General features: G+C 51.6%; 1 protein-coding gene across 1 annotated transcript in view; it reads left to right on the forward strand.

Moving 5' to 3' along the window:
• LOC140394977 (carboxypeptidase O-like) overlaps positions 1 to 21,373 on the forward strand; it is a 74,464-nt gene that overhangs the window by 43,241 nt on the left and 9,850 nt on the right. The window contains exons 9-10 of the mRNA XM_072482246.1: positions 10,365 to 10,567; positions 11,621 to 11,705. Coding sequence (XP_072338347.1) covers positions 10,365 to 10,567; positions 11,621 to 11,705 — 288 coding nt within the window. The remainder of the gene's footprint in view (positions 1 to 10,364; positions 10,568 to 11,620; positions 11,706 to 21,373) is intronic.

Genomic DNA, 21,373 nt, shown 5'->3' on the forward strand with positions numbered 1-21,373 from the left:
ACATACACAACACCGCAGCCAATCACCAGTGAGAGCACACGCACTATAAAGACAGGGGGCATCAGAGTTCCCGCTCATTCGAGTAGCAGCTAGCTAGGAGCACAGAGCTCACAGCCTGAAACACAGACATTCACCATGTGCTGAGTGCATCAACTGGTTAGGACTAGGCAAAGGTCTTTAGTTAAAACTGGTATTGTATTTACCCACAGTTCAAGTATGTTTAAATAGTTAACCTTTTAATAAAATAGTGTTGCACTACTTCAAGTGTTGGTGACCTGTATGTGATCCAGAACACCCAACACATCATGATACCAGGAGTTTTGCATACTAGCACGTCTTAGACCTACCTGCAAGTGATCTGCCTCTTCCGCCAGCATTCCGTCGTCCTGCAACATGGACAACATCAGCCCACTGCCGCCGCTCCGCATCGCCGGCAACCTCAAACAGCGCATCCAGCTCTTCCTCTAAGCCACGGACAGGGAGGGCGCCTCGGACACCAGAAAGATTGCTCTTCTCCTCTCCACGGCCGGGGACCATGCCATCCACATTTTCAACTCTCTCACCTTTGCAGATGACGAAGACAAGACGAAGTTCAAGATGGTTCTCCTCAAATGTGACACTCACTGCAGCGTAGATGTAAATGAAAGTTTCGAACGCTACGTGTTCCAGCAGCGTTTGCAGGGTAAGGACGGACCTTTCCAATCCTTTCTAACGCACCTCCGCATCCTTGCGCAATCTTGCAGCTACGGGCCTACCTCCGACTCCATGATACGCGACCAGATCGTTTTCGGTGTTCAGTCGGACCCCCTATGTCAGCAGCTCCTCAAAGTAAAGCAACTCACCCTCTACCGCCATCGAGACCTGTGTCCTACATGAAAATGCCACCAGTCGGTACTCCCATATACAAGTGCTGAAACGGCGCAGCAAGGTCCCCACGAGGCGGAACAGGTCCAAGTGATTGAGCACCTCCAGGGCCTCAGCCTGGATGAGGGCAGCCATTTTGCATGCTTTTCGTGGACTCCCGCGCTTATACGCACCAAACGAGGGGACGGCGACGTGGAGGAACGTAATGCGCAGGCGCGCACCACGCATGACCGCACCGTGCATGCGCGGTGGCGCAGCGAACGTGCTGACATCACGACGTGCGGCAACTGTGGCTCCGCCCATTTAAAGCGGCAATGCCCCGCAAAACCTCGACAATGCCTTTGATGTGGCAGGCTTGGCCACTATGCTGCCTGCTGTCGAGCAGCTCAGCCTGCCAATTCATATCGCTTCAGCCAGCCTCGCAGGAATGTTCGGGCAATTCAATCCACGGTCACCGAGTCCGATTCCGACCTCCGGCACAGCAGTGACACCGAGGACCCGAAGGCGCCTTTTCGAGTCGGTGTCGTAATGAAAAACAGGCTGTCCCCGAAGCAAATACACCAACCGCTGTCGGTATACAGCATCGATCCAGACGATGAGTGGTGTGCCACCCTGACGGTCAACTGGTCCCAAATACGATTCCGCCTGGACACTGGTGCCTCCGCCAATCTCATGGCGTGGTCTGCTTTCCAAAGCCTTCGTGTCAAACCAACCATTCTTCCATCGGCCTGCCAGCTATTGGACTACATTGGCAGCATCATTCCTGCTACCGGCTCATGCCAACTCGAAGTGGCGCACAAGTCACGAAAAGCCATCCTTCCTTTCGAGATCGTGGGCTCCTTGAAGGACTCTGGTGACCTCCTGAAGCTGGACCGCATTGTTATCCCGCACAGCATGCGCCAGCTTGTCTTGGAACAGCTATGCGAGGGCCATCTTGGCGTGGAGAAGTGCCGCCGACGGGCCCGAGAGGCTGTGTTCTGGCCCGGCATCAATGACGACATCGCCAACACAGTGCTCAACTGTCCCACCTGTCAGCGGTTCCAGCCGGCCCAACCATGTGAGACCCTACAGCCCCATGAGTTGGTCACGGTCCCCTTGGTCCAAAGTCGGCATCGACCTGTTCCACGCGCTGGGCAGGGACTATGTTCTGATTGTAGACTATTTTTCAAACTACCCTTATGTAAGGCTGAGGAAACAAGGTTCAGACAGGGCATTGGAGGGATACATGATAGCCAGGAGGGAACTGAAGAAAGGGATTAGGAGAGCTAAGAGAGGGCATGAACAATCTTTGGCGGGTAGGATCAAGGAAAACCCCAAGGCCTTTTACACATATGTGAGAAATATGAGAATGACTAGAGCGAGGGTAGGTCCGATCAAGGACAGTAGCGGGAGATTGTGTATTGAGTCTGAAGAGATAGGAGAGGTCTTGAACGAGTACTTTTCTTCTGTATTTACAAATGAGAGGGGCGATATTGTTGGAGAGGACAGTGTGAAACAGATTGGTAAGCTCGAGGAAATACTTGTTAGGAAGGAAGATGTGTTGGGCATTTTGAAAAACTTGAGGATAGACAAGTCCCCCGGGCCTGACGGGATATATCCAAGGATTCTATGGGAAGCAAGAGATGAAATTGCAGAGCCGTTGGCAATGATCTTTTCGTCCTCACTGTCAACAGGGGTGGTACCAGGGGATTGGAGAGTGGCGAATGTCGTGCCCCTGTTCAAAAAAGGGACTAGGGATAACCCTGGGAATTACAGGCCAGTTAGTCTTACTTCGGTGGTGGCAAAGTAATGGAAAGGGTACTGAAGGATAGGATTTCTGAGCATCTGGAAAGACACTGCTTGATTAGGGATAGTCAGCACGGATTTGTGAGGGGTAGGTCTTGCCTTACAAATCTTATTGAATTCTTTGAGGAGGTGACCAAGCATGTGGATGAAGGTAAAGCAGTGGATGTAGTGTACATGGATTTTAGTAAGGCATTTGATAAAGTTCCCCATGGTAGGCTTATGCAGAAAGTAAGGAGGCATGGGATAGTGGGAAATTTGGCCAGTTGGATAATGAACTGGCTAACCGATAGAAGTCAGAGAGTGGTGGTGGATGGCAAATATTCAGCCTGGATCCCAGTTACCAGTGGCGTACCGCAGGGATCAGTTCTGGGTCCTCTGCTGTTTGTGATTTTCATTAATGACTTGGATGAGGGAGTTGAAGGGTGGGTCAGTAAATTTGCAGATGATACGAAGATTGGTGGAGTTGTGGATAGTAAGGAGGGCTGTTGTCGGCTGCAAAGAGACATAGATAGAATGCAGAGCTGGGCTGAGAAGTGGCAGATGGAGTTTAACCCTGAAAAGTGTGAGGTTGTCCATTTTGGAAGGACAAATATGAATGCGGAATACAGGGTTAACGGTAGAGTTCTTGGCAATGTGGAGGAGCAGAGAGATCTTGGAATCTATGTTCATACATCTTTGAAAGTTGCCACTCAAGTGGATAGAGCTGTGAAGAAGGCCTATGGTGTGTTCGCGTTCATTAACAGAGGGAATAAATTTAAGAGCCGTGAGGTGATGATGCAGCTGTACAAAACTTTGGTAAGGCCACATTTGGAGTACTGTGTACAGTTCTGGTCGCCTCATTTTAGGAAGGATGTGGAAGCTTTGGAAAAGGTGCAAAGAAGATTTACCAGGATGTTGCCTGGAATGGAGAGTAGGTCTTACGAGGAAAGGTTGAGGGTGCTAGGCCTTTTCTCATTAGAACGGAGAAGGATGAGGGGCGACTTGATAGAGGTTTATAAGATGATCAGGGGAATAGAGAGAATAGACAGTCAGAGACTTTTTCCCCGGGTGGAACAAACCATTACAAGGGGACATAAATTTAAGGTGAAAGGTGGAAGATATAGGAGGGATATCAGAGGTAGGTTCTTTACCCAGAGAGTAGTGGGGGCATGGAATGCACTGCCTGTGGAAGTAGTTGAGTCGGAAACATTAGGGACCTTCAAGCAGCTATTGGATAGGTACATGGATTACGGTTAAATGATATAGTGTAGATTTATTTGTTCTCAAGGGCAGCACGGTAGCATTGTGGATAGCACAATTGCTTCACAGCTCCAGGGTCCCAGGTTCGATTCCGGCTTGGGTCACTGACTGTGCGGAGTCTGCACGTCCTCCCCGTGTCTGCGTGGGTTTCCTCCGGGTGCTCCGGTTTCCTCCCACAATCCAAAGATGTGCAGGTTAGGTGAATTGGCCAATGATAAATTGCCCTTAATGTCCAAATTGCCCTTGGTGTTGGGTGAAGGTGTTGAGTTTGGGTAGGGTGCTCTTTCCAAGAGCCGGTGCAGACTCAAAGGGCCGAATGGCCTCCTTCTGCACTGTAAATTCAATGATAATCTATGATTAATCTAGGACAAAGGTTCGGCACAACATTGTGGGCCGAAGGGCCTGTTCTGTGCTGTATTTTCTATGTTCTATGTTCTATGTACCCGGAGGTGGTACGTTTGCACGACATCACATCATCTGCAGTCATCCGTGCCTGTAAGGACACCGTTGCTCGTCACGGCATCCCACTCACTGTGATGTCGGACAATGGCCCCTGCTTCGCAAGCCAGGCATGGTCCAACTTTGCCAGGAGGTACAACTTTGTGCATGTGACATCCAGCCCCCTGTACCCCCAATCCAATGGCAAAGCGGAGAAGGGCGTCCACATCGTCAAACGGCTCCTCTGCAAGGCTGCCGATGCGGGATCCGACTTCTACCTCGCCTTGCTGGCCTATCGTTCAGCCCCACTGTCCACTGGCCTGTAGCCAGCCCAGCTGCTCATGGGTCGTACCCTGAGGACGACGATGCCGTCAATTCATGTCCCAGACCTCGACCAAGTTCCGGTCCTTCAACGAATGCAACTGTCTCATGCACAGCACAAGGCGGCTCATGACGCTCGGGCAGCTGATCTCCCTGCTCTGGCTCCAGATGACAATGTCCGCATCCATCTTCCGGATGGTGGCTGGTCTGCAACTGCTGTGGTTCTTCGGCAGGTGGCTTCCCGCTCGTTCCAGGTTCATCTACCGGATGGTTCCATTCTGCGCCATAATCGACGTGCCCTTCGTCTTGTTCCGCGCTCACTACGTGATCCTCCACCAGTGCCACGCCCACCTGTTGTCCCTGACCTGGACTATGCAGAGATTCCAGATACTCTGCATCCTCCTCATTCTGATGCAGTCCAGCCCGCTCCTCAGCCGGTGGCTCCTGACCCACCCTTGAGGCGGTCGTCAGATGGCTAGCCTGGTGGTGCGGAAAACGCATTTCTCCTTATTATTAGGTTTTTGGACGGTTTGGAGAAATCGGTGGAGGTTGGCGTCATTGTCCTGCTGATCATGGCCGCAGATGGTGACGTTGTCCAAGTACGGAAACGTGGCCCGCAGCCCGTACTGGTCCACCATTCGGTCCATTGCTTGCTGGAACCCCGAAACCCCGTTCGTAACGCTAAAAGGGACCCGGAGGAAATGAAAAAGGCGGCTGTCTGCCTCAACACCGTGTAGTGGCGGTCCTCCGGACGGATTGGGAGCTGGTGGTATGCAGACTTCAGATCCACCGTGGAGAACACGCGGTAGTGAGCGATCTGATTGACCATGTCTGCAATCCGGGGAAGGGGGTGCGCATCAAGTTGCGTAAACCGGTTAATGGTCTGGCTGTAATCAACCACCATCCGGAGCTTCTCCCCGGCCTTGACAACCACCACCTGAGCTCTCCAGGGGCTATTGCTGGCCTCTATGACTCCTTCCCGCAAGAGACGCAGGACCTCAGACCTAATAAATAGTCTGTCCTGCATGCTATACCGCCTGCTGCGAGTGGCTACTGGCTTGCAATCAGCGGGAGATTAGTGAAGAGGGAAGGAGGGTTGACTTTCAGAGTGGCTAGGCTGCACACAGTGAGTGGGGGCAGGGGTCTGCCAAAGCTAAGCGTCAGGCTCTTGAGATTACATTGAAAATCGAGCCCTAAAAGGAGGGGGGCGCAGTGGTCTGCGAGCACGAACAGCTGGAAATCAGTGTACTCAGCGCCCTGTACTGCTAAGGTTACCGTAGTGCACCCTCGGATTTGTACCGAGTGCGACCCGGAGGCGAGGGAAATTGTTTGTTGCGCCGGGAATATCGGGTGCGAGCAGCGGCTTACCAGATCCGGGTGGATGAAACTCTCGGTGCTCCCGGAGTCGAACAAGGTGTCTCGTACCCGTTAACCCGGACGGCCACCATTGAGCTCTTGAGGTGCTTGGGTCGCGACTGGTCCAAGGTGACTGCGCTGAGTTGAGGGTAACCGGCGGCATGGCCGGCTGTGCTGGGGCGGCCCCCCGGTGACTGTCCGAGCAGGTCGTATGCATCGAGCGGCGTAGCAGATGGCGTCCATGATGGCGGCCCCCATGGATCGCATGTGGCCGGCCGCGTGGGGGAGGATGGTCAATATGGCGGCCCCCGTGAGTCGCACGTGCTGTGTGGAGTCGGAGTCGGCAGGCACGCTGCCACATTGCGAGGTCTGCGGGCCTGAGAGTCGGTAGTCCGGGTCTGAGAGTTCGCGTGCTTAGGCTTGGTGAGGCAGACCTTGGCGAAGTGCCCTTTTTGGCCGCAACTGTTGCAGTGCACGTTGCGGGCCGGGCAGTGCTGTCGAGGGTGTTGAGGCTGGCCGCAAAAATAACAAGGCAACCCCCCATGATGAGCGGGTGGGCGCGCAGCACAGGCCTGGGGTAGTCTCTGGACGGGAGCCCACAAGGGGGTCAAGTGTTCGGCCGGAAATGCAGTGAGGCTCTGGAAGGGCGACCTCCAGTGAAGTCGCCAGTTTCACCGTCTCGCCTAGGTCCTGGGCCCCTTTCTCGAGCAGTCGCTGCCGCACGTAATTTGATCTGACCCCCGCAACGTAGACGTCTCGGACGGCGAGCTCCATGTGCTGAGTGGCCGTAACGGTCTGATAGTTGCAGTTGTGCGCGAGGGCTTTGAGGTCGTGCAGATAGTCGTCGAGTGACTCCCTGGGGCGCTGGCATCGAGTAGTGAGAATATGCCGCGCATAGACCTCGTTCACAGCCCGCACGTAGATACGCTCGAGGATTGCGAGAGCGGCGGTATATGAGGTGGCCACTTCGAGTTGCACAGAAATGTGGTGACTCACCTGTGCATGGAAGAGACTCAATTTTTGTTCGTCCGTGACGGATGGCGTCAACGACGCGGCAAGGTAGGCCTTGAAACACCGCAGCCAGTGTGAAAAAATTTCCTTCGCCTCCGTGGCCTGTGGATCGAGCTTCAGTCTGTCAGGTTTGAGGGCTGACTCCATAATCGTTTTTGTTCAGATAGTTAATTAAATTGATGCGACCATCAATTCACTCAAGGACTCGTGTCGGAGTAAAACAGTGGTTTTAATTAACTATCAACTTTGCCTGCCTGTGACTGGTACATACTGAGGACAGTCCCACAGGCCAGCTACTCTTAAACTCCTTCAAAGGGGCAGAGCCATGGGCTGAGGCCGTACATGCTCCAACATCCTCCAACATCTCCCCCTGTGGGTGAAGCCATACAATGGCCCACAGATAAAACCCACAGGGTTAATAACATAGAACATAACTGGTGAATTAACTGTATTTACATTCACCACACCCAATCTGTTGTTAGTAATGTACTCGCCTGTGAAGTTTTCTGCAGAAGACTTTGTCGACCAAGAGGGACGTGTCCAATATCCTTGCGGGGTGTTGGGAATGGCCCGTGTCTTCAACCTTTCAGCCATATAATATGGAATGTGGTCTGAGATTACGATTGCAGAGTTTTCCGCTCTGACTATTTCTGGAAGCATCAATTTCGCCACCACAAAGAAGTCAATGCGAGTGTAGACCTTGTGTACAGGTGAGAAGAATGAAAATTCCTTCTCACCTGGGTGCAGGAACCGCCATGGATCCACTGTCCCTATCTGTTCCATAAACATTCCCAGTTTCCTAGACATGCAGGAATGGTAGGTCTGTCCCATCCAGCCGTTCCTTACCCGCAGTCCTTCTCCCGCAGGTGCGTCTGTTGGAGGAACACTATGTTGGTTTTCATACTTTTCATGTGGTTGAAGACTCTGGATCTCTTCACTGGCCATTAAGTCCCCTTACCTTCCAGGTGATAATCGTGGTGGGGGTATCTGTCCCCCCTTCCTGGTGGATACGCCCCTGCACTCCGGGGTTTCCTTTGTTAGGGGGCATCCAAAATGGCCACGGTCACTGTTCTCACCATGAGGTCGGGGCCCTGTGCTCTGGTGTTTTCCTTTATCCAGGGACCACTCAACATGGCCGCCAACTGTGTGTGCGCCATTTGGGTGAGACCATGCACTCCGGTGTTTCCCTTCATTTAGGGACCCTCCAAAGTGGCTGCTTATGGTGCCATCTTGTCCCATCATCCGGAACCTGGTCTCCTGAAGCCAGTCCAGAGCCTTTCCCTTCCTTATTATTATGTTGCCCCAGTGACTCTGATTCTATCCCCCTTTTTGCCCTCCCCTGTCCCCCCTATGCCCCTCTTTATATTTGCCATCCTACCTCTCCCCATCCCTGTATTCCTTCCCCCACCTGCCAGGTGCGCCCCATCCCCCCTCACTCCCATGCTTCCTAGCGCTAGCTTTCCTCGCTAGTGTGGTGGCCCCTCCAGAGCTAGTTCTAACTCCCTCCCAGGGCCATTCTGTTGGTGTCCTCTCTGTCTCCCCCTCACCCTCTCCTGCACTCTTCTGCCCTCGACCCTTCCTTCCTGTGAGCTAATTCTCCTGCGAGGCAGTGCAGTCCCGTGTAAAATCGTCCTCATTACTTTTCCTCCCTGTGTCTTCTTCACTGTTCCCTTGGCTGCCTTTTGTCCAGGCCGTTCACAAGCACAAACTTGTCCAAGTTGCCCAGCATCTGGGCTACGTAGTCAGTCGGGTCTCTGCCCTCAATCCCCCTGGTAGGCCCACTATTTGTATATTCTGTCGCCTGGATCGGTTCTCTTGGTCCTTGACCTTCCCCTTCAGGCTCCCTTGGGTCACCAACAGCCTTTTTATCTTGGCCTCCAGGGTGACGGGCCTTTTGAACTCCTGATCATTCTTGCCTGTGCCTTCAGCTTCTTTCACATCCCATCGAGCGCTGTCTGCATGGTGGCCAGCGCCTCCGCCACCATCACCTTGACTGACACCTGCATCTCCACCTTCATCTCATCTTTCACCGCGGTCAGTTCCTTAGTTAGGAACGTGTTCCATCCATCTCCAGGTTGAGTTGGGGGGTGGGGGTGGGGGGAAGCCCGCCGTCTGTGTCACCAACCTCCGTCACTCAGGAGTAGCCAGTGACCCCTCGCCTCATGGGTCTGCCGACTCTTTCACTGTTACATATTAATAGAACTGTCATAAACTTCAAATAGCGAAACAAAAGATATATTTGCACTTCAGATGCAGAGGGAATGCATGGCTCTCACAGTCAGTGTTGTGAACAATCAGCACGCACCTCACTTCACTCGCCCTGGCTTTATGTGCATCTCACTTCAGTCACACTGGTAGGAACAAAAATGACACAAATGGAAACCAGCGGAATGTGGCGACCCTGCGAGTGGGCAACAGTCAACAAAATGTCTCGTGGTCGCACTCAGAGCTCAGATGGGCCACATGTGGCTCCGGGGTCGCAGGTCGCCTATCACTGCTGGAAGGGCAGGATTTTCAAAGGCCGATTGATGTCAGATTGGAATCGACGGACCTCCCAGCATAGCCCTGTGCAGTTGTTGAAATATAAGCAACAACCCTTTATATCTGCGGCGAAGAATCATACAACAACAACCTGCATTCTTAAAGCATCTTTAGTCCTGTAAAATATCCCTAAATGCTTCACAGAAATGATTGCCAAACGGTATTTGATACATAAGGAAATATCAGAGCAGATAACTAAAAATTTGCTCAGAGAAGCAATTTTTAATGGGGTGTAGTCAAGATGGAAAGGGAGATGGAGATGTTTATGGAGAAAACTCCAGAGTTTAGTGTTGAATTCTCTATTCTGCTTTACCTGGATGGCTCGGATGTGTCGTGTTGAATAAAGAACACAAAGCTACGTTAATGAACAAAACTATAAATTTATTACACAACTAACTAAGATTTGATTATATTCCTAAAGTAGAAGGTTATTGTATAAAACTCTGCTATCTCTAACTTACAGAACTCTCAAGTATACAACTGCTCTCTATGCCTGACACTCTTCCAGCTCTCTCCTAACTCTGAACCGAATCACCTAATCTAATCCCAGAATCCCCAAGTCACATGATATTAATATAACTGTTCTGTGGTTCCCACTAGTGGTAAGAAGCATTATCATTAACTTGTTAACTCTTTACATCCCAGTCAATATACAAATAATTACATTGAGGACCCAGGCAGCTGAAGGAAAATGGATCGCGATGAAGATGATGTATACACAAGCGAGCACAATTGGAGGAACGGAGGGCGTGATGCATCTATTTGTTGTTGCTTTGCTTTGAAACCGTGTGTTTCATTTTTTGTTACAGGTATTGGGGCTTCGAGAAACTGCTGTTCAAACATCCACTGCGGTTCAGCACCAGAGTCTGAGCCGGAGACCATTGCCGTTGCTGGTTTTATCCGTAAGAGTCTGCCTGATATTTTATGCTACCTGACCATTCACTCCTACGGGCAGCTGATTCTCACTCCTTACGGGTACACAGTCACAACTGCCAGCAACCACAAAGAAATGGTGAGATGCCATCGTCTGCTTTCTGGAATTGAAAACAGGTCTCATTCACAGTGACCATGAAACTATCATCGATTGTTGTAAAAACACATCTGGGTTCACTAATGTCCCTTTAGGGAAGGAAATCTGCCACCCTTACCCGGCCTGGCCTACATGTGGCTCTGAAATGGCTGAACAAGCCACTCAGTTCGAGGACAATTATGGATCAGGCAATAGACAAGCGGTTGGGTAGTGGGTGGGGGTGGAGGGGTAGCAGTCAAAATGAAATGAGGGGCAACACATCCATCTCATAATTTCAGCCCTAATGTGTGATTTCAAATTGCAGGTACAGTGAGGCCACTCACCTGAGCTGGTGGGCACATCCCTTTAAATATACAAACCAGGCTCCGGTCACGGCTTAAGGGCCAAATCCGTTGGGTCATGGGGTAAAGAGGACCCAGGCAAGTGGGTTTTCACTGACAGTTTGAATGGGTTTTTTTGTGAGCCAGGGACCTGTGCAGCTAAAAGCGGCCGATGTGGTTAAAAGGAGAGAACACTGGTTTCATCATTTCATTATTGTTATAAATAGCTCTCCCCTCGGGGCGAAGCTGATGGCATAGTGGTGATGTCACTGGACTAGCAATCCGGGTACTCAGACTAATACTTTGGACATGGGTTAAAACCCCACCATTTATTTAAATTCAATTAATTAAAAAAATCTGGAATCGAAAGCTAGTCTCAGTAACGGTGACCGTGATAACTGTCATTGATTGTTATACAAACCCATCTGGTTCATTAATGTCCCCTTCGGGAAGGAAATCTGCCGCCCTTACCCGGTCTGGCCGACATGTGACTCCAGACCCACAGCAAAGTGGTTGACTCTTAACCGCCCTCTGAAATGGTCGAGCTAAACACTCAGTTCAAGGGCAATTAGGGATGAACAACTAATGCAGGCATTGACACATGCCATGAAAGAATAAATGTATGCACAGTCAGCTCAGTGCTACGCTCAGCTTGTTCTTGCATTCCAGAGTTCTTTTCTGCTTGTTTGAGCAATACTGTCCGGTTATTTTGCAGATGAGAGTCGGAAAGAAAGCGGCCGATGCCTTGGAGCGGAAGCATGGGACCAAGTTCAAAGTGGGGCCTTCTTCGTGGATCCTCTGTAGGTTTCACTGTTTGTGCTATTGACCTGTCTCTTCATTCCTGTGCAGTCTCAATTTGATCAGCTCAGATTAGAGACCCTCCCAACATTAACTTCTCCGAAGTCAGTGCTTCTTTTTAATATTACAAAGGAAGGAGCTGTGTTACATTACAATGGTGAATGCCACTGAGGAGAACAATAGTGGTCCCTTCTTGAAGGAAAACCACAGATTGAAATGAGTCCAAACCATCAAATTCCACAATGAGGAAATTGAATACACCAACAAAGATTAGGAGGCCAATGCAGACCAAATATTAAAGTGCGGGTTCAAAATGTGATAACATCAGGGTATCACTAAACCAGCCATTCACTGATTGGCTGCACGTGAGGGCGTCAAGCCCATCTCCGGCCTGATCTACGAGGAGGTTCATGGGGTCCTGCAAGATTTCCTGGAAAATGTCATCAGGGATTTGGGATGGTAAAGTGGAGTTGAGATCCCAACAGATGACCCGTGATCTTATTTGATGACGAAGCAGGCCTGAAGGGCTTCTGCTCCTATTCTCCGAAGGCAGGTTTCTTTTTGTCTCAGTTTTCTACCTTTCTCAACCCTTCTGCTCTGAGGATCTCCTTCAAACCCACCCCCAGGACTCATCTATTGGCTTCCTCTCCTTCCTCTGATTTGGTCGCTTTTTTTTCTTTTTAAACTTCTGAGCGACAACTCGCGATTATCCAGTTCCTTTAACATGGTAAAACATTCCAAAATTATCATTTTGCACTGAGCCACAAAAGGGGATATCAGGACAGGTGACAAAGTACCTGGTCAGGTATCTTAAAGGAGAACTTCTGGTGGTGGCGATTGTGCTGAGTGGTCGCACTGAAGCTGGTTCCCCTTTGGGATCTTCAACTTAGGCCCTTTTAGCCCATATGTTGGACACCAAAATAACAAAAAAACACTCCCAACTCATCCTAACCTAACAGCCATCTGAGCAAATGCCTGCAAACCAGCCATGGACCTGGGAAAGCAGCAATAGTAAGAAGTGGGAAAGGAAGACCCAGACCTCCTGCAGTGTTAATGTAAGCCTACTTGTCCCTCCCATCTATAGGAACGCGTGCTTCTCGCCCAGTTCAGGATCCACTCTTTATTCTGGAATTTATGGAACGCAGAATGAGGCAGGGTAGAGCATGGAGGAACGTTCGGAATCACCAATGCGAATGCCGATCCACACACCGAAAAGTGGATGGAGTTTCTATCAACAGAACTTCAAAAGCACAGAGACTCCATTAAAGAGGACGCCATGGTGGCCATGATGTTGATCATAGAGATCACCGTGGCCCCCTTCAAAGTGGCGCTGGAAAGGACGGAATGGAGACTGGGGACCCGGGAGGCGATGGTGTGGGACCTGGAGAGTGTGTCCACCAACCAGAACGAATGAATCACCTCATTCGAGGCAAAAGTGGCAAGGTTGGTAACAACGCAGATGTTCGCAAGGAGAAGGTGGAGAATCAGGAGAACAGGTCCCGCTGTCAGAATTTAAGGATTGTCAGGCTACCTGAGCACACAGAGGACAGAAACCCGATGGAGCACGTCACACGGGTGCTTGGAAATCTGGTTGGGTGGGGAAAGCTTCCCCAAACTCCTTGAGGTAGACAGGGCCCACAGGTCGCTCCGGCAAAGGCCCAAACCAAGAGAACCACTGGGGGAGATCATAGCAAAGTTCCATAAATTCCAGGATAAGGAGCGGATCCTGAACTGGGTGAGAAGCATGCGTTCTTATAGATGGGAGGGACAAGTGGGCTTACATTAACACTGCAATGAAGTTACTGTGAAAATCCCTTAGTCGCCACATTCCGGCAGCTGTTTGGGTACACAGAGGGAGAATTCAGAATGCCTAATTCACCTAAAAGTCCGTCTTTCGGGACTTGTGGGAGGAAACCGGAGCACCCGGAGGAAACCCACGCAGACACAGGGAGAACGTGCAGACTCCGCACAGACAGTGACCCAAGCAGGAATCGAACCCGGGACCCTGGCACTGTGAAGCAACAATGCTAGCCACTGTTGCCCGGGGGGGGGACCTCAAATTTGACATGGATCAAGCCCAACAAGATGCCCAGGCAGCAGGTTTCTCTGCCATTGCTGGGATGCCCCAGGTCCATGGGGGCAATAGATGACATGCATGTTGCCCTGTGCTTACCGGGCTATCTGGGGGTGCCCTAGGTTAACTGAAAGGGGTTCCACTCCCTCAACATATAGCTTGTGGGCGACCACCTGATGAAGATCTCACACGTGGCCCTCGATGCGTTCTTTGGGAGTTCTGGGGCCAGAGGGCCATGGCGTACTTGGTGGCACATGCACAGCTGCGCCGCACTGTCCCTTGTGCTGCCTTTGAGACGAGGCCTCATCAGAGGAGTGGAACTCAGGGGGGCTGGTGGCCACCGTCGGCACTCCATGGGATAGCTCCATGTCGGCACTCAGCACCCCCTCCACACGGTCGGTGCCCATAGGGCCCTGAGGTTCACCTTGGGACATGGGGGCAGCTGGTTTGAGCCCTGGTTGCCCCTGTATCGTCTGGCTCTGCCAGCGCTGGCGGCTCCCCAATGTCTGCACCGTGGTGTTGATGCCCTCGGTGATGCCCCTCAGTGACTGGCACAAGCTCTGCAGCGCCTCAGCCATGCCCACAGTCGACTGGACAAGCCCCACAGCGTCTCGGCCATTCCTATCTGAGAGCTGGACATCATCAAGGTCAGCCTGGTACTGGGTGATAGCCCCCAGCGAGTCGGACAGACTGTTGAGACCCTCATCCATGGCCGTCTCCGACATGCGTGCCGCTTTGGACATCTTCACTAATGATGCCGACGTCGTGCCCAGGCTCTCCACTGCAGTCACCACCCTAGCAGTGTTGGCCTCGGTGCCACACATTGCCAGCAACATCTCCTGCGCCCTTAGCCTCTCGGATTCCTCCAATCGGCCATGGATCTGCTGGAGTGTCGCTGACATCTTTGTCTGAATGTGCTGACTGCTCTCTATTGTCACCATCAGCTCTGGGGGGTGGGGATGACATCTGTGACATGTCGTTCATGGCATCTTCGGGGCTCCCTTCTGAGGTGGTCCCGTGGGAGGTTGGAGAGAGGGTAACCCAGGATGAAGTGGTCCATCGGCTGGAGGACCTGCGGGAGAATGGACATGTGGTCAGTGGGAGGGATGGGTCAGTCAGTAAGGCAATAATAACTCATGTTTGACAGGTCCTCCGGGTGGAGCCCAGTGGCTCCTCGAGTCTCCGCATTGGTGACCGCTCTGTCCTCAGTCACCCCAGTCACTTCCAGGGCCCGCTCCTCAAAGGAGGTGAGGATTCTTAAGTCCAGCATCCCACCAACAGTCTGAGCCCTCTCAAGGCGATCGTGGGAGTCCTCTTCCTGAGGAGACACAGAGAGAGCATCATTAGACACACAAGTGGTTCACAGTGGTGGGAGGGGTGGTGTGAAGGGAGAGGGGGTGGTGGAAGGAGGGTTGTGGATCGCATGGAGAGTTGGGAGATGGGTGGATGCTCACGAGGGGGTGGAAAGGTCTTGGGGTGAGGGGGGGGTGGGTGCGTTGGTATCTACTCACTCCTGCTGTCCAGTGTAGGTCGTTGACCTTTTTCCGGCACTGGAGGACAGTCCTGCTGGTCGCACTCCCAGTGCTCACAGTCGCCTCCACCCCATCCCAGGTAACATTGGCTGCCCTGTGGCTGACCCTCCGGGACCCTCAGGGGAACAGTACATCTCTCCTGGCCTCCACTACATCTAGCAGCCTCCCCAGTGAATCCCCGAATCTTGGGGTCGGTCTCCTGGGTGCCATTGTTGTGAGCTGGTTGGGTTTGGCTGAGCAAGTGCTGTGCGACTTCGTTAACAGGGGTCTGGCGAGCGCGGTGCCGGCAATTAGCCGGCAAGAAACTGGTGGTGGCTCATTAAGTGGACCAATTAATGGTGAATAACAACAAGGAGGAAAACAAGTTCATCCAGATGAACGGGCTGAGAAAACAGCAACGGAGGTCACATAGGAACCAATATCTGTCATTTCTCGTTCTCTGGACTTGCTCAACCTGGTGGCGGGGGGGAGGCAGGGGGGTGAGGGGGGGGGAAGAACAAGATGGACAGAGGGAGAGGGAGCTGCTCCTAGCGGGGGAGGGAGCCACCAGGGGACAATGTGGCGCAGGTCTTGAATGGGATGGAGTGCCTGGCAGAATAGGACGGACAAAACAATGAACCGGGAGGGCAAAGTGTAAGGCGGAGGTGGGGGGGCGGAGCTAAGGGGGGGAGGCAACGGTGGCACGGGGAAAGAGAAAATGGAACGGCAAGGGTGTAGGGGCTCGGGAGAGGGTTGGGGTTTGAGTGGGGGAGGGGAGGGGGAGGGTAGAACACTGATTGCAACAGGTCACATTTGGGGATGGCTGGAACAAAGAAGGCAACAGCGGCCATCTTGGATGGCGCTCAAACAAAGAGAAACCCCGGCGTGCAGGGACATGTATGGCTGACACCACCGGAGAGGGAGGGGGGAACAGAAACCCCCATCAGAAAAGTCACCTGGAATGTCAGGGGACTCGTGAAAAGATCCAGAGACTTCGCCCATCTTAAAAACCTGAGGGCCAATATAGTCTTCCTCCGAGATACACACCTGAGGGAGAAGCACTGACAGGATAAGAAAGAGCTGGACGGGTAGACCTACCAAGCATGCTACAGTATGAGGGCGAGGGGGGTGCACATACTATTTGATAAGTGGACGGCATTACAGTGATGAACACGGTGATGGACGGGGCGGGGAATGGTATGTGTTGGTCAGCAGTGTGGTGTTGGGTGCTCTGGTGCACAGATGAGCCAACACAGTTGTATGTGGTACAACTCTATTTTATTATAACTCTTATAATACAGTTCGTTCTGGATACTCTGCACGTGCTGTCTCCCTGAGTGTGTTTGGCAATAGATGTGTCCTGGTTCTCCTCTGCAGCTCTTACTGACCACCAGGGGTCGTGTCCGTGCTTTTATATCTTTCTGTCATTGGTTGTGGTGTTGTGTGTTCTGATTTGTCTGTTGGTGTGTCTATCATGATGTGTGTGTTTGAATATCATGACATCCCCCCTTTTTACAAAGACAAGTGCCTACGTGGTTATAAATATAATTGTGTCGTGAGTGCATCTAAGAGTGTGCGTTTGTGTTGTGTACAGCGTGTGTTCATGACGTAACTATTTACATGGGGCGATGTCGGGTGCGTCACACTAACAAGGTTGTACCATAACAAAACTTGGATGCGAGAGAAAAAAAAAACTTGAACATTGGTCCGGTCAGACGATATCTGGAACAATAAACAACAACAGGTTATAATACAGAAGTGTTTGACTTTTTGAACGTATTAACAGCGTTATAAGTCCAGTCTAATGGGTGACCGCCTCAAGAATGGGCTGGTCCTCAAGCCGGTTCAGCTGTGGAGATTTGGGGTCACACTGGTTCACCTTGGACTGTTGGAGGTGATGCTGTTGCCGAAGTCTCTACTTTACCATTTGTTGTACTTCATGCAGTGCTTGGTTTTTTTCATTCTTGCAAATATAACATTCAACATCTTTGTTAGTGGTGCCCTGGCTGTGGTTTGGTTCTGGTGGCGATGGAAGGGGCATGCTCCGTGGCATCTCCACGAAGTCATCCTTGGGAACCAGTGGAGGATCCGGCGTGTGCGTACGGTGCAGTTGCGAGCGTGGAAGGCGGCACAAAACCCGCTGATTGCGCCTACGCACCAATCCATCCGCCCTGCATGCCAGGAACAAGGTGGAGTCTGTTTTCTTTTTATGTTTGTGGTGGACGGCATCTTGTAGCCGATGGGTCGTTGCCATCGAAGTAGCACCATCACTAATATCATGCAAGGCGATGACTGTGCCAGATGTGGAAGTTGGCCAAGACCGTGTACGCTGGTTCCGGCCTTCTGCTGTGCCGGAAGGGCGACTCCGCAGAGAAACGTCGAAGCATGTCGCCTTGGAGAGAGAATTGTTGCTCGCATCAACGTCTGGCGATGGCGCGAATTGGTGTGTCCATCTTGGACCGCCGGTGCTGGTTGCCACTGCCGACCCAGTGGGACTGCCACGCGATCCATTCCCTGTCGCCGTGGCATCTGCCGTCACCCTGAGCGTGCCATCACCGAGGCCGCGACACCGCCCGTCCGGAGCAAGGTCTGGCGTGCGCAAATCAGAGTCGGCGCTTGGCTGCTCCCCATCTGGAGTCCGGTCTGCCTTCCGCCGATGCCCCCCGTCCGGAGTCCCAACAGGTTCACTGGAGGCAGCCGAGATTCCCTGAAGCTGCACTTCTGGAGTCGGAACATGCAGGAATGCACCAACCAGTGGAGAGGCTCGAGCCATCGAGGGTGGAAGCGGTGCGCCGCCACCGCAGTCGTCAGTGGTCCCACCGTGATCGTTGAGTGCCTCGGTACGCACTAGGCGAGGTCTGTCACCTTGCACCTTTTGCATGGGAAGTGGGATGCTGTCGTCACTCGTCTCACATCCCGTGGATAGATCGTCATTAGCAGCTTGCTGTTCACTAGGGTTGGGTAAATTGTCAGAGTTTTCATCTGGTGGTGCACACCATGTCGGTGGACTGTCATTGTCTTGCCATTGTCCTTCATTTGGGCTTTTCTTCTTTGGAACTTTAAATCTTCCCCCAGACATTGCAGAACCTTGTTTATTACCCCCAAATTCTCCCATATGTATGGTCTCGAATATAGGATCCACTGTTTCTATCGACATTGTACCATTTTCCAAAGAACATTCCGTTTCACTTTTCTTCTCAGGTACCTCATATGTAACTTTGTTTAATGTACATGCCTTCATGGTCTCTGGGTCTGATTTTGCTGGGACTGGCATGGTCACAGTCTCTCTTTTACTGTTCTCAATTGCCCACATTATACTCCCCATACATAACTGCTTAATCACTGGGGTTAGTGTGGTACAATGGATAATCGGGTCGACCTTATCTGCATCTTCACCATTAGTGGAAAGCACACTTGGTTCACTTGAAACTGCTGTGGGTTTTAAATTCGTAATCTGGCTACTCGATGTCGGTGTCCTCAGGATTCTTGCTCCAATGTTCTGCTCAATAATCAGTGGAGTGTGTATAGGTTCAATGCAATTAATGTTCCCCTCCAGGTTTGAAGAGTCATTACTGACTAACTGCTGGTCTCCGAAGTTGGGATTTTGCGGCATTGTGTTGAAGGGAGACATTTGTCCCTGCTGTAGATATGATTCAGGTTGTGTTATTTCCATTACCTGAGGATCAATGTCTTGTCCATTTTTTCGATCCGTACTAAAACACTGGCAATTCTCAGTCTGCTCCTTGCAAGTTAAACATTCAATTAATTTCGTTAGCAAATCCTCAGCATCCTTCTGTGGCCGTGCAGCATTATTAATCTCTGTTCGGCTACAATGATCCTGAAGGTCAGCGCATAAACCTTTTTTTTTCGGGCTTGGACGAGGCGATTCCTTTGGCTTGTCTTCAGTTGGGCTTGAACAGTCTTCAGCGCTGTGCCCTTTATTGTAGCATGAGAGACCGTCATGGTCATGCTGCTGTGTAGTGGAGCATGGTAGGCTGTTATAGCCTTCTTGCTGTTCACGGGAGCATGGCAGACTTGCATCGTCTGCCGCTGGTTGGTCAGGAGAGGTTGCTAGACCCTCATGGTCTTGTTCCTGCAAGGACTGCGCTCTGGAGTCTTGCGTTCCTTCCATCGTGGAGTCCGTCCACGAGCTCTCTGTGGAGGCTTGTGACACTGGAGTCACTTCTTGTTCGTGCAAGGACTGCGCTCTGGAGTCTTGCGTTGCTTCTATCGTGGAGGCTGTCCACGAGCTCTCTGTGGAGGCTTGTGACACTGGAGTCACTTCTTGTTCGTGCAAGGACTGCGCTCTGGAGTCTTGCATTTCTGCAATTGTGGAGTCTGTCCACGAGCTTGCTGTGGAAGCTTGTGACACTGGAGTCACTTCTGGTTCATGCGAGGACTGCACTCTGGAGTCTTGCATGTCTTCTTTCATAGAGTCGGGAACGTTGAGCGGGACGTGGACCACGCTCTGTGTGGCAGCAGGGCACTCTCCGTGTGCTTGCACCGCTCCCTGTCTGTTAATGTCAGGCTGCAGCATCATCCGGTACTGATAAGTTGGAACGTCATATCTGCTGGGTTGAAGATCCTCAAATCCGAAAAATGAATCCGCATCTGCGTCGGATTCAATGTGGGGGCCGCCAATGTGCAACACGAAAGGTTCGTCCGAGTCATAGTCATATAGGACCACGGAGCTATCATTGGGCTCGCGAGGTCCGGAAACACTGTAAAAATCGTCATCGAAGTATTCAAGGTCGGAATCATCGGCTTGTGCGTAGGTAACTGCTTGTCGGAGGGTTCTTCGGAGGTTAAATTCATCTCCTGGGTCAATTTACGGCACTGTGCTGTCATTCCAGGTGAAGGAAGGTTGTTTTACAGCTTTAACAGATTTTTGTTTTTTTGATTTGGGACGTTTCCCTTTTAAATTGGATTTGGGACATTTCCCTTTTAAATTGGTGCAGTCTGGGGCCTCTGACATCCTGACGCTCGGTATGTAGCACGTAGGAAGCGACTGCGCATGCTCAGATCGCTGTTCCTTTACCGATGGCCGTTTTCTTGACTGCGCATGCGCAGCATCTCGCGCATGCGCAAACGAAACTTCCGGTTCTGCGCACTTCTCGCGCAACTGTGCTAGCGTTATACCTTTAGCAAGATGGCCGCCGACCTCGACCCAGCCTTTTCTCAGGCCCGGGATTTCGGGCTCCGGGATCCCAGCCACGAGGTGAGTACTGCAGCTTTTCTTACCTTTAAGTCCCCATTGGATTGCGTATTCTTCACAGTACTTGGCGAATTTGCCCATGACTGCCTGGTAATCGTGCCTTTGCTGCCTCCTGAAGAACCTGAACCTTCTCAACATTGCTCTTGCCCTTGCACCGGCGACGATGAGGAGAAATTCAATTTTTTCCTTATCATCCAGGTCCTTGAGTTCAGCTGCCGCCAGGAACAACTCGAACATTTGCCGGAAACGCCGCCAGTTTTCGTGGAGGTCGCCGTCGCACTGGAGCGCCTGCGGAACCGTGAGCTCGTACATCATGTCTGGGCACTGCTGGTTGTCTCTGTACACTGAGGTATGCCGGCAGGTATCGATCCACTCCTGTACCATGTGGTGTTGGGTGCTCTGGTGCACAGATGAGCCAACACAGTTGTATGTGGTACAACTCTATTTTATTATAACTCTTATAATACAGTTCGTTCTGGATACTCTGCACGTGCTGTCTCCCTGAGTGTGTTTGGCAATAGATGTGTCCTGGTTCTCCTCTGCAGCTCTTACTGACCACCAGGGGTCGTGTCCGTGCTTTTATATCTTTCTGTCATTGGTTGTGGTGTTGTGTGTTCTGATTTGTCTGTTGGTGTGTCTATCATGATGTGTGTGTTTGAATATCATGACAAGCAGTTTCCTGGAAGGGGCACTGGTGGTGCTTGTGAATGTTTATGTCCCAATGGGGACGATGCAGACTTCATCAAAAAGGTTATAGCAGAAATCCCAGACCTAGACTCCCACTGATTCATCATGGGGGGAGACTTTAACTATGTACAGGACCCAACGGCGGACACGTCCAGCTGCAAATCAGGGAAACAATCAGCTACG

The sequence above is a fragment of the Scyliorhinus torazame genome, chromosome 2, assembly GCF_047496885.1.
Source record: "Scyliorhinus torazame isolate Kashiwa2021f chromosome 2, sScyTor2.1, whole genome shotgun sequence".
NCBI classification, from domain to species: Eukaryota; Metazoa; Chordata; class Chondrichthyes; order Carcharhiniformes; family Scyliorhinidae; genus Scyliorhinus; species Scyliorhinus torazame.